General features: G+C 38.2%; 2 protein-coding genes across 2 annotated transcripts; one reads left to right on the top strand and one right to left on the bottom strand.

Annotated features, from left to right (window-relative positions):
- Positions 1–1,613: 1,613 nt before the first annotated feature.
- LOC149006880 (uncharacterized) lies at positions 1,614–3,984 on the top strand. The gene is made up of 3 exons (XM_089165938.1): positions 1,614–1,817; positions 1,910–1,976; positions 2,074–3,984. The coding sequence occupies exons 1-3, from the start codon at positions 1,749–1,751 to the stop codon at positions 2,931–2,933; spliced, it is 996 nt and encodes a 331-aa protein (XP_089022064.1). The 5' UTR covers positions 1,614–1,748; the 3' UTR covers positions 2,934–3,984.
- Positions 3,985–7,847: 3,863 nt separating this feature from the next.
- On the bottom strand, positions 7,848–10,748 carry LOC149006881 (protein EDS1B-like). Its single transcript, XM_089165854.1, has 3 exons — positions 10,245–10,748; positions 9,388–10,134; positions 7,848–8,986 (listed from the first exon to the last, which is right to left on the bottom strand). Exons 1-3 carry the CDS (start codon positions 10,620–10,622, stop codon positions 8,243–8,245), a joined length of 1,869 nt encoding a protein of 622 aa, XP_089021980.1. The 5' UTR covers positions 10,623–10,748; the 3' UTR covers positions 7,848–8,242.
- Positions 10,749–15,638: the final 4,890 nt, after the last annotated feature.

Raw genomic sequence — 15,638 nt, forward strand, 5'->3', positions numbered from 1 at the left:
TAAAATGAAGTTGGATCTTCCACCCAATCAGAGAGAGAAATTTTTAACTTACATGGTTAGATTTACTACACTTGTCCAGTCTAAAAGCTAAATCTTATTTATGACAAAACTTTTCAAAATGTAAGAATCCAAATCTTTCCCTGAATTCAAAAAATAATTTTATTTTTAGACTAAACACATGTCATTAATCTATTCATATGGGTTAGAATGTGTCCTCATCATGTTGATAAAGGATATAAACTTGGGATAAATCCTTCTCTTATCATTTGGTCTCCTCTGTTCCAAAATTTTCTTAAGTTCGAACTAAGATATGGTGCTTGGTGCAAAGATTCAAGTAAAGGTGAACTACCATTTAGAAGGAATTCATTTTTCAACCTTCTTTGTGGTTTTTTTTCTTTTTTTTTTTGGGTTCTTACTACCTTGAGGCTGAAGCTATGTCTCATCATGTCGACATTGTCCCCATTACTTATGACCTTTCTCAGCCTCAAAACCTTTCTCAGCCTCAAAGATTCTTTATCTTGGTGGGTTAGTAAATTGGTTAAAAGCCCAGCCTCCCATGGGAGATCTTGGGTTCGCACCTATTCGGCAGCATTGATATTCTCATTCCCATCCTGAAAAAAAAAAAACCTCAGCCTGCCCTTTCAATTGAACTGTTGTTTGTATAACGCTCGGGAGCATTCCCTGAATGCGTGTCAAAGCCATTGTGGCTGAGGAGACTGTCAAAGCCATTGTGGTTGAGGAGACTGGTGGGAGAATTTTTATGAGATAGATTTGAACAAATGCATGTGACATGCAATCATGCATTAAACTTATAACAAAAATTCTATCCAAGAAAAAAATAAAATTATGAGACAAATATCACTTAGCTCACTATTAAATATTTAAATATTAAAAATTGGATATGGAATTTATTAAAACTTCTAATTTACCAAAAATATAATTTTATATCAATACCAATTAATTTTAAATTAATTCAAATGAAATCAAATTAAACTTAATAGAAAATGTTTCATACCTAATTTCAAGTTTTCAAACCAATGCATGCCAATAATATAGAATAAAAGACAAGTGTATTATTCACTTAGTAAATCTTGTCTTCTATAAAAAGTTTGCACAATCAACATACCATATTTTTCTAAAAATTCCAAAAATAATAATTTAAAAATTATATATATATATATATATATATATATATATATATATATATATATATATATTTTTTTTTATAAAAGAAATTTAATAGAACAAAACTAAAATAAAAATGGTGTCTTTCTCCAACGCTTCTCGGAAAGTGAGATCGGTTAAAGATCACAGCCATTGATCTTTAACCAAAAAAAAAAAGCCATTGATCTCAATATAGATACACGTGTCACCATCTGAAAACCTCATCAGTGATATTTGGACAAAATCGTTTTTCTCCAAAATGCCCAATCGTTTAGTGCTTTTTTCTTTTAAGTTTATCATGGTAAGTTTACAGGTAAACCGGTTTGAAAATCGAAGATGACAAGTTCCGTAAATCAATAAAAAAATAAGGGTATTATTGTAAGCTACTATTTTTAGTGTTGAGTGAAGGATTTGAAAGGGTTTGATTTTCCGGCCCTGAAAGCGCAGCACATCACGTTATCCACGACTCATCTGCTCTGGTTCTCTGTAACGTTTCCTCATAAAAATTTGATCTTGGGGTTTATCTCTTGTCTATCGAAAATTGAAATTAGGGTTTTGTCAAATCTGATCAAGAAGTCGAAGCTATGGTTTCAGATTCAATCGTGAACGGTTCTGCTCCTGCAACCTTGAAGGATTCTGGGAAGAAAAAGAGGGTAAGATATTCGAAAACGATTTGTTTTTACAATGTTTCATTGTTTTTCTTTTTTCTCGATAGATAATTCTCATTTGTTGTTTGAGTTTGCAGACTAACAGAACTGCGAAATTGAAGCAATGCAAACTTGATGCCAGACGGGAACAATGGCTTTCTCGGGGTATGGTGTATGCATGGATTTTAGAATTTTCGTTTACATTATTTGTGAAATCAAATTGTCTGGAATTATGAATTTTTCATCTCGTTCTTCCATGCAGTGAAGAACAAGGCATGCAAGGAGGAATCGACCGATGGTGGATTATCTCCTCCATCGTGCTTGCAGAGAGATGGTGAGAAACAATCCTTGGATAAATTGGAAACGAGGACAAGAGGGGAGGGGAGTGAGAAATCAGGCCTAAATGATAGCGATTTGGATTTTGAGTCCATGGCAAATAGTCCTACCAGCAGCGTATCGGGAGCCAATGATTCCAGGAAGAATCGCCCTGGAAGTAGCAGCGGTAGTTGCAGAAGCAGCTCTAGTGGTGGATGTTATTCGGGGAGCGAAGAAGAAGAGGAAGATGAGTGTTTGGATGACTGGGAGGCTGTTGCTGATGCTTTAACTACCCATGATAATCGGCACCAGCCAAACTCGGAATCTCCGGCTGATTCCGAGGCCCCTGTTGGATCGTCCGCCAAACTGCCGAGCGAGGAGAATTTAAAGTTAGAGTCAGAGGAAACGGTTTCAAGGGTTGCAGAAAATTCCCGTGCATGGAGGCCTGATGACGCTTTTCGTCCTCAGAGTCTGCCTAATCTTTCTAAGCAGCATAGTTTCACCATGACTGCAGAGCGTCATTGTGGCCGTGGAGCTGTTACCTGGGCTTGTCGCAGTGTAAACTCCCCGCCTTCATCTTGCCCTATCTGCTGTGAAGATCTGGATATCACTGACTCAAATTTTCTCCCCTGTTTATGTGGATTCCGGCTTTGCCTCTTCTGCCACAAGAGGATTCTTGAGGCTGACGGTCGTTGTCCTGGATGCAGGAAGCCTTATGATCCCTCAACTGGGAACAAGGGAATGAATGTGGATGTTCTGCCTATTCGACTGGCTCGTTCTTGTAGCATGGGTACTAGACTTTATTAACAGCCATGGTCCTCTTAGAAATGACGTATGGTTTTGGGGGAAGGGTCGAAATTCAGATTTTTCTTGCTAGTTGTGTTTCATGTGTTCTATTCATGAGTAGAGACTTCTGAGTTTCAATGAGGTAGATGTGAATATAGGATATAATTTGAATTTCTTTGGTAACTGAACTAGACTTGTATGGGTGATTCTTGTATGTTGCATATGCTGATGTAGAGGGATTTACTTGTTTATATGAATAGATAAAAGGCAAATATTGAAATGTACCAGAACATGAACTTGACTTATATGAGTTCAATTCTTGTATTTTGCATATGTTATTGTAGGTGTTTTTACTTATTTATGTGAATAGGTAAGGGTATTTAGATAATGAACGCCTCAAAATCCGTCTGAAAATATTTTTCTTTTAGTTATTGCTTATACCATATGATCCTCCGATTAATCATATCAGATTTAGGTATCAAATGAACATGTTACAGAATATGTGATTTTCCCAGTAAATGACTATTTCATTTGGTTGCCATACCCGACACCCACCATATACTTTAAGTATGTCACAGTATTTGTTCCATCAGTAGGTTCAGGGTGTGCTACTTGATTTATTTTTTCTGTAGGCCTTATCTTATTGGATACTTTAGTTTTTTCTTGGTCTCAGGATCCTTTAGTTCTTAGGTCATGTGTTTTTTTCATATGTATTTGAAAATTGCAACCAAAGAACGTGCTCCCAACACCTCCCCTCCCCATACACACACGCACTCAAAAAAAAGGTTCCTGTTTTTGGAGCTGAGACCATATTAAAAGTGATTAGTTTTAAGTTTTAATCTGAGTTGGATTGCATTTGGTAGGATTTTAGAGTTTCTACTTTGTTTGCTGGTTTTTTTTCCCGACCCACTTATGGTAACTGTTCTGTTGGAGGCTTTTGTTTAAGTTTTCTTAGAAGCTTACCATGCAAGATGCAGTTAGAAGATCTTCAGAGCGGCAGGAATGGTTACTTATTCAGCTGTAAGGTTTTCAGGTTTCTTCTTTGAAAATAGTTCTTCCTTGGCATTCCTTCTTTGTTATTGTGCTCATCCTCGCCATTTGGTGGTGGATAACTTGAAGATATAAAGTAGATTTTCTGATAGCTGGTAAGAATCTCCCCCCCCCCCCCCGCCATTAGGATTTGTGATAATAGTGACCTTTAATTTCTCGGATGGCAAAAAGGTGATTGCTAAGATGAATTTCTGTTTAACTCTCATATAAAAAAGATGCTGATGTTAATTCATCTGTAATATGATCAAATCCCCGGGAAGAAAGAATGCCTCTATTTATTCAGTGACATTGGTTATTAGTGCAGTATTGCATACCATGTCTTTGTAAAAGAGTTCTTGATATTTGTCACCATTTGAATCTTTGATTACATATCAAATCCTATTGAGATCCACTTTCTTGCATTGGAGATGTTTTGCATTAGTAATTGCATTTGAAAGCCTGCTACACTGACATGATGCAATCGAACTTAAGAACAGCTTTTTCCCCAACCTTCAAATTTAGATTATTGTAGAGATCATTATAGTTGTTTTCTCTTGCTTTTTGCATGATAATCTAGGCTTCATTTTGGGCAAGCATTTATCCTTTTAGATTCTCTTCCTCTGTATACATTTCCATAACTGGAACCTGCATTTCTTGGTCTGCATGGCCTGCATGAACTTCATCATCCCACCTCTATATTTTTATAGGCCAGATACGTTATCTTTCCTTCATCTTCTCAGCAACCTTTTTTACACATTCTGCCATCTCATCCCATATTGTGTTGGGGTCTCACTCTAGATCTCATTTTCTTTTTCTAATCACTTTATTTGAAAATGGGATCAAGGCCTTTTAATTTCCACCACTTGATTTAGGACAAGTAGGCTTACATATCTTATGCTTCTGCACAGTGAAGCACGAGTCCAAGGCTACCGTTTTATGTTGATCGGCTTGGTTCTCCCCAGGGATAACCTTACAGTCCTAATACTGCGGCTTGTCTGTCTTTCTTGTTAAGAAGAAATCAAATTGGCTTGCTTGATGCCCTCTTTTGTAGGTCATCAGATGTTTCTGTGTCCTTCTGAAGAACTCCCAGTGGAAAGATCATAAGCTACCTCAAAATCTAGAGCTGGTACACCCTCTTCATTCCTTTTCCCCCAATGTGTAGCCTCCATCAACACCTTCATGTCTGCTACAATCTTTCCCAACATTCCATTTAGATCACCTCCTATAATTATCTTTTCTCCGTGCCCAAAGCCTTTCGCTAAACCATCCATCTGCACCAAAAAAGTAGTTTACTACTATTGTCCAATCCAACTTGGGGTTCATGAGCAATAATGACACTGATAACCTCACTATCCAACGCATCTTTGGTGGTGGCAACCCTATTTCCGCTTCTAACCTCCACCGCATCATCCTTTAGTTCTTTGTCTACCACACCCACTTCACCTCTGTTGCTTCAGTCTCCCAAATGCCGTAACTTAAAAGTCATCGAAAACCTTGTCTTTCATTGTCTTTCCACCTTGCCTTTTTGAATATATGGGACATGTTAATCCTTCTTCTCATTTCAAGCAACCAAATCCCTACTCGTGACTCTTACTCGTCAAAGTCTAATTTTCCAAGTTGCAAATCCAATACATTGCCTGGACTATATTCGAGTCAGACTCCATGGCCATGTGTGTTTAGCATTAGTGAACTAGACAACTGGTGAGTTCCTGTTTCATTTTTCTAACTAGTTCCTGTGGAATCTGGTACCCTTGTTTTCTTTCAAGTTTTTGCTAAGTATGAACCTAGCCTTCCTGAATGGTGTTCCGATTTGTTCTATTTTTGGGATGAACTTTGTGAATTAAAGCTGTGGAATATTGGATCTACTACTAGTACCCTGCTTTCCTAGTGGTATTAGGATCTGCCTGCACATGCTGCACTGCTTTTCGGTGATATTTGTCTGACTTATTCTGTACTAAAAGAGAATACCCTTTGACCTGAGAATGTGATTGTTCTATTCTCTTAGTTTCAGGTTTTCTATATTCTCCCTAAATAGATATATTTCTCTCTTTTGGTGTTACGTGGTGTGTAAGTCTGTTTTAGTTTCTCTATTTTGGAACTATACTAGCATTAAAAATTCTAGCTTCATCAATCTTTTTAGGCCTTATTTTGTCAGTTCAAAACTTTTCTCATTTGGACTGGCACTTGTTCCTTCTGAAAGGTTACTCGATCTTCTCAATGTGTCTAAGGCTTGTAATTCCAAAATTTAGTTTTTCTTGGAAAGCCATTTCTAGAATGAGGGTTTGATCGCATAGAAGGGTAATTGATTGTTCTAGAGATATAACTAGGAGACTCTCAAAAGGCAATATAGGTTATCATTGTCTTGGTAAATAGGATTTATTTAACCAACTTAGTTTTTATAAGTTATAACTTCATAATAGATGGAGTGAGATGATTTTGCTCTGTTGATTATAGGTTCGCCTGATCTTCTGGTGCTGAACTGGTGCTGGCTCTAGTTCTTGATTGAGGACTGATATTGTTTTTTTGGGATCTTGTTACCAGAAATCCACATGCAATTTGCTCGAACAGTATAATATTGTTGCATTTATGTTAAGACTGCATGGTTTTTGTCTTCCTTAGGTACAGCAGCCTGGTATGCCATCACTCCCCTTTCTTTCCTTGGTCATTTTCTACGTACGGTGTTTAAAGCTCTAATATATAATCTTTGAGCTACTAATGTGTCTGCAGTCTTTTCATCATGGATAGTTATTATCATTTTCTCATAGTTGGAAAAGATCTATTTTTCTTGGTCCCGTTATTCTGTTTGAATTAGGGTTGACCCTCATCTTGAACAGTGACTTCCATTCATCATATTTTAAAGAAAACTTATTTTTCTTGCTGCTGTTATTCTGTTTGAATTAGGATCGACTCTTGGTTGTCCCGCACCTGTTCTGTGTTGGAGTAGTTCAAAGATAACTTCAGGGGGGAAATTTGTTAGCTGCATTTCTTTGTTGCTTTGAATTGAATCTTCAAATTGAGGGTGAGACAATTAAAGTGGGAGCGAGATTGGAAGACCGTGGTAGTCCTTGATATCGAATCTCGCTATTTTAAGGTAAGTTGAACCATATTTTGACCCCAGGAATTTAGGAAGTACAGGTACTTATGTTCTGATGTCGAGATAAAGATGGTAGTCAAACACAGGTTCTGTTTTTTCCCCCTGTTTCAGAGTCAATACCAGAACATTGTTACCCAAAAATATTATACTTCAAAATCATGGAATGATAAAAAGAAATTAATTCTACGTGGAATTGTATGAATGAGTGAACAAGATAGTAATCAAACTAGGCCGTTGTGGCAGTGCAGTAGAGAGAATGGATATTCTTTTTTCTTTTTCCTTTCTCAAAGTAGAAATCCCCTCAATTAATTCTTCCATGAGAAGGTCTCCGGAGTTGATCACCCAAATGAGCCCAATAGCAGTGCCTTGACAGCAGCAGCACTATCCGGCCACGGCGGATGCCACTTCAGTCATAGTAAGGGCTAGTACTATTTCCTGCATTTGTAATCTGAAGCTTAGGTGCATCAAGCATGGGACCATACTCTGAATTAGTTTCAATTCCTTGGGGACAACAAGATATTGGGTCTCTCCTTGCTTCTAGCTCAGGTATTATTATTGGAAGGTGAAAAGGAAAGCTGCTGGTTTGACTCTAGATGCTAACAAATAAAGAGCGGAAGTGAGGTGGCAATATGTATTTCAGGTTGGTGGATTTGCCCATATTGCATGAACTGGATTGTTATAGAAAGGTGGCAAAAACCAAATGAGTTTAAATTACTCAGTAAATCTATTTGATTTTCCTGACAGTTGAAACTACTGTGGATCAGATGAGATACAAGAGATGTATAACCATGATCTCAGCTGCTGAATTTAATATTGACCTAGATGCTGGGGTAGATAACTGTGTCATTAGTCGGAGCTGTACATTTGGAACTATTTGTCTCTTTTGGTCTTCATTTTAGGAGCCTTAACAGCATAGTCCATGCTCTTTGTTCCCCAATGGATGGGAGACTATGCTGTGAATTAGGTGAACCAGTGGGAATAGGGAGTTGTGCTCTCTCTCTCTCTCGCACACACACACATTCTTAGACTACATAGTAGCACACATGATTCTTTACATCATCAGTACAATATTCTGTCATACAGATTCATATTCAGATAGATGGTACAACAACAACAAAAAGTCAATAACAATAACAATAGTAGTAGCAACAGCAACAACAACAACAACAACAACAACTCCAAATTTACTTTTTAGCATTCCCTGAATCTAAACTGTAGAAAACCCAAGATGCTTTACCTCCCCTTGCACCAGTGCAGCAATTCGAGTTCCATTGCGAAGCTGAGGTGTAAGTTTCTCCCACCAATTGACGAGGGTGGTCTTCTCAAAGAACACCTCTCTTCCTAGGAACCCAGCTTGAACCCATTGCGATACATCCTTGTCCAGTTGTGGCACGCCCTCCATATGCTTGTTTGTGTGAATTCGAAGATCTTCCACTTTAGCCCAGAAACAAGATTCCGAATAGTAATCCACAGGCTTATGATCAGCATACTCTAACCATCTTTGTGTGTATCGATAGCGCTTTGGCCTTGGTTGTCTATCCTTCTTTGGTTGCATGTATGCTCCAGTATCTTCGTCTTTTGAATGGCGATAGTAGTTCGCAATGTCCAAAGGTTCCATAAGGCGTCGGAACTTGGTCCCCAACTCTATCCATTCCTTCGTCCCCTCAAAAGTATCAGGCAATTCATACCTTTTCAGCATCTCAATGATTTCATCCCAAATCCCAGCAAGCTCTAGCCTGGTTACATTTGCCTGGAAGTCCTCTGCTTCCTTTTGTAGCTTGAAAGCATCGTAGTATCCAACCTCGCGCATCTCACCTCTAGTTTTGTATTCTTGAAGTTTTCTCAGTGCCTCTTTGATCTTGCCACTGTTGTTATCTATCCTCTCTTGGTTTCTCTGCTTTTGTTTCTGTGCCTCTCTAGCTGCAGTGAGGCACAACATGGCTCTTGTGCTCTAACAAATACCACAACCACACAATATATTAGCACTAAACAATTCACCCACCCATCTTTAATTTTGCTTGATATACTAACATTAATAGATTGACCAAACATTCTATCATATATTATTTACGATGGTTACCCATATTCCAGTTCTGTGTGCTCTGTTGGGTGTCAATATTTGACTCTCTAAAACTTCTGTGTGTAGTGCGTGAACATTTAACTCTAATACCCTTCTGTGTTCTATGTTGCACATGAACTTTGGACTCTCCCATAAATGTTGCACAGAGGTTTAGTGTGTGAGTGAAAGGTTTCCTTCTCACCCTTAGTCAAAATAAAATTAGCTTTTCCTTTCCATATTGAAAATTGATAAACTCTCTACTAAAAATAAAAATAAAAATTTGAGAAACTCACCAGTCCGAGTTCCCTGACGAAGGTGTCATTGCCACTAGCACATGCAGGAGATAGAGGAAGTTGCAGCAGGAGATGCTCTAGATCAACAACATCTTCCCTCCCCAAACTGCCTGAGATTTCGCTCACATAGTGTAAATGGTCCTTAAAACTCTTGTAAGAAATTTCCTGCACTGCTTCTAGATTTTCCAATTGAAGACTATAAAACAGTAATTGGAGAATGGCATCTGGGTTTTTGATTGTGAACGTTCTTCCATTCCCTGTACAAAACACATAGGTTCCAAAAGGCCTGTAAGGGCTGAGCGGTACGAAACTGCCAACTGCTTGTAACAGTGAATTTGTACACCCCATAAACGAGCAGGCAGTGTGGCTGGCAAGGGAAGAAACGTTTCTCACAATGTCATGGAAGGTCGACAATGCTTCTTGAGATTTGGCTATGGGTTCCATTTGGGTTGTGTAGCAAGGGAGTAAGGTTTGCAGTTTTCCATTAATGGCGGAGAGGGGAGAAAGTAAGACACGAGGCATAAGATCATATCTTAGAACGAAATGTAGAAAACAGGATGCCCAATTTTCCCTCCGAATAGCATGACCAAAAATTTGGTCTCCGACCAAGGGAGACCCAAAGGTTACACACCAAGCAGGAATATGATTTTGCTGCAAAAACAAAACCGTAGCTAATATGGCGATCGGACCTCCCGATGAATATCCAGTAAATATTACTGTTCTCTTCTCATTCACAGCTTTACGCACCTGAGGTTTTGAAGAAACCAGTTAACATAAGATGGAAAGGAAAATTTTACAGAGTAAGCTCGTGAAGCAAATCGAAATAAGATTCAAAAAGAAAAATGAATCGATCTTACCTCGTTACCCAACTTTGAATCTTTCAGTAGATCTTCGAAGCGGCGATCTTCTGCACTTCGAATATCATCCTTCAAAAGGCTTCGGAACTGATTTAAAAAGTTGCAATTAACCGCTGCAGTTACATCGTTACCAATGCTTCTAAGGGAACGAAAGAGATTCAAGTCAACGGATTTACTTCCAAATGGATTTTCAGAGCCGGAATACCAATCACTGACAGTACCAGTACCACGGAAAGCAAAAATTGCATAACGCGAAGAATTTTCTAAGAGGTAAGGACGGTTATTAGTTGCAGATTGAGCTTCTGTAGCTAAATTGCAAGCTTTCCTCACCAGCTCAGTTTCCATACCTAAAGCTCCAGCAAGGTTTCTCCTCTCCATTACTTCTTCCTCTACTGCTCTTCGCCCTTAGTAGCTTACTTATCCTCTCTGCAAGACCAGATTTTTCTACCACGAAGGAGAAAGGAAGGGGTTTTGAAGCTTCGGTGCCTCTTGCAGCCTTGCTTGCAGCCATTCTTAAACGAAGAAAAGTAGAAGACATAAAAAAAAAAGAATAAAGACCAAACGAAGACTAGGATTGATATGGTGCTCGTCGGTGCTGGATTGCATTGTTACTACTGCTTCAGGAACTGGAAGATTGGAATCATCTGGATGGAGATCATGTTTAGCAATTTAGTTATTTATTTTTTTGGGGTGGCGTGGAGAAAGGGGTTAAAAGTGTCTTGACATTGACATTGGCTTGTGAACATGTCAGTCTTTAAATATCTAAAGTCTAGTACTGGTGGGACCTACACCCTCTGTTTCCACAATCTAGGGGCTGTTTCTTATCTGCCACGTGTGCCTATTCGTATGGCCAAAGAAAACTCAGGAATTTCTTTTGATAAAATTCTAAGAATGATTGACTAATTTTACAGTTGCATGCTTCCTAGAAATTGCAAGGTAGGTCATCGGAACCTGCCTCCCTTGTTCGCGTTTGGCTTCAATGCTGCGTAATTAATGAAACTGCGAATGGTGACGATTTACTCTGACACGCGTGCTGTGCAAGGTTTGATCTCGACCACCATTTTAAATCTTGACCATGGACAGCTCAGTTTTGCGCACTATGTTTCTTACAAATTGAAAAATATATTACAACATGGTGAATTTTCAAGCTAGTGGACAAGAAGTCAATATCAATACGCGTTAACACATCAGAAAGTGATTTCTTTCTTTAGAATTTTTGAAGTGGAGTATGGTGATAAGCTTTTTTTTTTCTTCAGTCCAATCGGTGATAAGCCTTTAAAATACTAAGGAATACCCACAGAATTGGTGGGCCAAGAAAGAGATGTTTAAAGACACCAAGGAGAAAATGTCAAAGAAAATTTAAGGTTTGAAGCACAGACTTCATTTTCAGGCCGGCAAGAAAGTGCTAATAAAATCAATGGCATGCTTACTTTCTTCACATGCAGCCTAACATTTTGCACTTCAATCATCTATTCACGGTGTTTCTAGGAAAGGTTGTATCAAACTGATTTAGCCTGGGAGTGGCGCTACTCCAAGCAGTCAAAGGCCCAAATGCATTTTGGAGTCCAGGGCAAATCTAGATCATTGAGTGAAGTGATTATTTAAATATGTCTCTTTCTCTCGTTTTTATTTTCATTTTTCTATACAGTAAGTTTTACTGCTCTATTTTATTTGAACCATGCAATTGTTCATATTCTATGAGAAAACTATTTGCTATATTTAGTTAATGTTCATATTCTATGAGAAAACTATTTGCTATATTTAGTTAATGCTAGTGCTCTGTTATTCATTAAGAAAGAAAAAAATAATAATATATATTTATTGTGATCCACTAAGAGCTGTCCTTTTTTTAAGAAGATAAATTTCATTCATTGAACTGAAAATGAGAAATACACCAAATGAAAAATGCACATGAAAAAAAGAAAAATAGATGCATGAAAATATAAGGATCAAACAAAAACATTCAAACTAAAGAGATAAATTTTATCAAACTGTCTATACATGCAATATACAGGTAAAAATCACTCAAATACTAAAAATTCAATAAAACCTTAGAAATAAGACTTTAAAGACAATATGAACAAATAATCTCTAACGATGCAAAAATCACTTTTCCATAACAAACACCAAAAAGGTGAACACAAGCCATAAACGCGGAGAGTAACATGCCACCATGACCTTTCTAAGTCTATCAGGGTACGTTTGTTTGTTGGAACAAAGGTGGGATGGGAAAATTTTTGAAAAAAATAAACTTTTTCTACTTTTCCTAAAAGTGTATATTGTTTGGTTGTTTGAAGTGAGAAAGTGTGAGACAAGCTTCCTTAAATCAAGAAAACTTGTCTGGTGAGGTGGCAGCCCAACTTTCCCACGGAAAAAAATCCTCTGCTGTGCACAGCAGTGCGGCACCACAAATCAATACGTGACTTATTCCTATTAAATGGTTCAGATTAGAAGGAGGATTTTAAGTGAATTGACCCACCTTCTTACCCATTTTAACAGAAAAATAATTAACCCGTTTTGTGACCCGTCTAAATATGGATGCCGAGATTTCTTTCCGTTTTAGTTGGAATGTTTTCCAGCGATGGTCCCTCTCCTCCGTCTCTCTCGCCCCACCATGAGCAGTTGCAGAGTTGTAGGTAGAAGAGGAAGCGCAGGGGAGAAAGCTAGATTTGTATACCTTAGCTTTTCCTAATGCCACAGTGAGAAGACTGTAAATAAGTTGAATCGCTGCTAACATAAAGATGAAAATATGTAGCTGGTTTAACCCTTCCTGTGAAACCAGAGAAATCATTCCCTGCAAATCATTTAACATAATCCATCATTACTATTATAAATTGCTCTGTTTCGTAGGTTTAATTTGATTTTAGATGATTAAGTATACAGTTAATAATAAATTGCAGACATACTTTACTGGCACATTTATAAGTGCGCAAGGAAACTTGTCTGGGTGGCAGCCCAACTTTCCCACCCAAGGCTTTATAAAATCCTACAAATTTGATGGAATTTTGTGATAAAGTTTGGAAAAATAAAAATAGAACCCACCATTATCATTTTTCACTCTTTTTATTTTCTTTCTTCTCTCACCCCACTACATAGAGGGCCCACTTTTTTTTTTCTCCTACCTCATCTTTGCAAACAAATGCAACCTCATTGTTTGGTACATTAGTTTGAAGATGTGGGCCCCAGATGTGGGCCCCAGATATGGAGACGGTGAGTCACCGGCACCGAAAGTCTTTTTAGTTGATTTAAAACTTGAACTTGATACCCATCGCACGTAAAGTCTCTCTCTGTCTTCTCGAATCTCGAGCCTCTCTTCTATCAATTAATATAATATGATAAAAGCTTTTTGTCTTGTGTTCCTACCAAAAAAGCTTTTTGTCTTTTCCCTCTCGGTCATTGTTTACAATAAAAAGAGCTTTCTTATTTCGAATTCTTCCTGGAGTAGCCTTTGAAGTTTCGCCTCACTTACAATTTAGAATAGATCAAAAATAATGACTGAGCAAATTCGAGTTTAGGTCTTCTGCGTCCAAGCAGGCGTGCGTTCATTCTAAATGTATTATCTATCTATAGTGTAGAATAGTTGGATGGACTCAGCCTCGGCAGTCTCTCCGCCTCCGCCTCTCTTTTCTCCACCTCTCCTCCTCTTCCCACCTTCTTCTCCTCCCTCCTCTGCTCGCATCGGAACTTCAGATCGGCATTTTTTTTCTTTTTTATTTTCTCTTTCTCTGGTTTCGCACACCAGATCTGCAGTTCTTCACTGTCTACTCTCTCCGCCTCTTGTTTTACCTTCTCCATCACCACCCCCACCCCTCTTCTGCTGCTTCTCCTCCCTCTCTCCGCCACTCTCCCGTGACGGGTTTGAAAAAAAAAAAAAAAAACCCTCCATCTCTCCTGCTTCTCCTCTCCCGTTAATCTTTGTCTCTCCACCAGATCTGCCGACGCACACCAGATCCGGTCTCCACAGATCTGGTGTTTTCCTTTCTTTTTTTATTTTTCTGGTTCCCTACCTCCACTACTCACTTTCTTTTCTTTTTTTTTTCTTTTTCTTTTGCTTGCTGTTTCTATCTTTCCTGTCTTGGCTTCAATAACCAGATCTAGGGTTTTCCCTTAGTTCTGTTTGTTTGTTTTGTAGTTTTCGTTGCAGTACTTCACATAACAACTCCTTTGGTTGCAGCATTTCTTTGGTACACACACAGAACAACTCCAACACCGGAGTACAAGTTCTTCCGTGTCGAGCTGACAGCCGCGCGGCGGGGAGCCGGATGGGAGGTTCAAACCTTCTCCGCACTTTCGTTTCTACCATTGCCACAACGAGGAGTTTTTGTCCGCCCTTGCGGCGTTTTGTATGTCCCCCTATGTGGGTGTATGTAAGTCCCCTTATGTGGGTGTATGTTTGTTCTAAGGGTTTTGTGGACGTGATTCATTTTGGGCTTGACCCAACCCCTTACCCGCCTAGCCCTCAACATGTATGACAGTTTGGTCATTTGCCGCTCCTTGGTTCGGTCCGAACTTTGTGTACTCATGCATATGTGTTTGTACTTTTTTTAGCTATCTGAATGAAGTACTGTTTAAAAAAAAAAAAAAAAAAAAAAAAAAAGAATAGTTGGATGGATGTATGTTCTATCCAAATTAGTGGATTTGCATAAAGCAAATTAACATTCCAAATTGGAGACCATGTATACCCTTTTTATGTTCCGTAAGTATAGGCATCCTAAACTATATAATCGAGATCTTTTTCTCAAAAACAGAGCTAGGATTCAACATGGGGACTCTCACCTCTCAGTCCGAATAACATATTGTGTAGACCCATTTGGGACCTACCGTGAGTTCTACCTCTGAATAATTTTATTTTATTCAACTGTAAAAGACTATGTAAACCAAACGAATGATGGTAGTTAGTTTTCTTACAAATTATAAATATTTTATTCATTATATCAAGTCAAATCAATAGAATAACAAAAAAATCTAGAAAGAAAGAGAATATTAAATTAATTAAAATAAGGGTAATTTTCATTTAGACCTCTTGAGGTCTTGTCTGTATCATTTTTAGTCCAAAAAAATCTAGACTTTGCATCTGCTTCCCTGTACTATAGAAAAAATCAGTTTAAGGACAAATTATTACTTTTATGACTAATTTGCTCTTTTTATTTTTTATTTTTTAATCTAAGAATAATCTTAGCAAGATGGGTGAAGAGATTCTCCCTTCACCCATCTTCTTCATTGATTGAGTTGAACAAATGGCCTTGTAGACAGAAATGGTTTGACACACAACATGTTGGAAAACATACACCCATTGAGCCCAAAATTCCATTCCCACCTGAAATTCCTCAACACCATTAGTTGAATCTATCAAATGGTCCCTCAAGAAATCGATCGATTAAATGCAAAATCTCC

The sequence above is a fragment of the Hakea prostrata genome, chromosome 8, assembly GCF_041222555.1.
Source record: "Hakea prostrata isolate BN-2017 chromosome 8, UWA_Hpros_2, whole genome shotgun sequence".
NCBI classification, from domain to species: Eukaryota; Viridiplantae; Streptophyta; class Magnoliopsida; order Proteales; family Proteaceae; genus Hakea; species Hakea prostrata.

What these genes read in the sequence shown, in the direction of transcription:
- LOC149006880 (XM_089165938.1), top strand. Translation starts at nt 1,749, where the DNA reads ATGGTTTCAGATTCAATCGTGAACGGTTCTGCTCCTGCAACCTTGAAG. An exon ending in ATTCTGGGAAGAAAAAGAGG is followed by an intron (nt 1,818 to 1,909) that starts GTAAGATATTCG and finishes TTGAGTTTGCAG; the next exon opens with ACTAACAGAACTGCGAAATT. An exon ending in GGAACAATGGCTTTCTCGGG is followed by an intron (nt 1,977 to 2,073) that starts GTATGGTGTATG and finishes TCTTCCATGCAG; the next exon opens with TGAAGAACAAGGCATGCAAG.
- LOC149006881 (XM_089165854.1), bottom strand. Translation starts at nt 10,622, where the DNA reads ATGGAGAGGAGAAACCTTGCTGGAGCTTTAGGTATGGAAACTGAGCTG. An exon ending in ATTCAAAGTTGGGTAACGAG is followed by an intron (nt 10,135 to 10,244) that starts GTAAGATCGATT and finishes TCAAAACCTCAG; the next exon opens with GTGCGTAAAGCTGTGAATGA. An exon ending in TCGTCAGGGAACTCGGACTG is followed by an intron (nt 8,987 to 9,387) that starts GTGAGTTTCTCA and finishes GGTATTTGTTAG; the next exon opens with AGCACAAGAGCCATGTTGTG.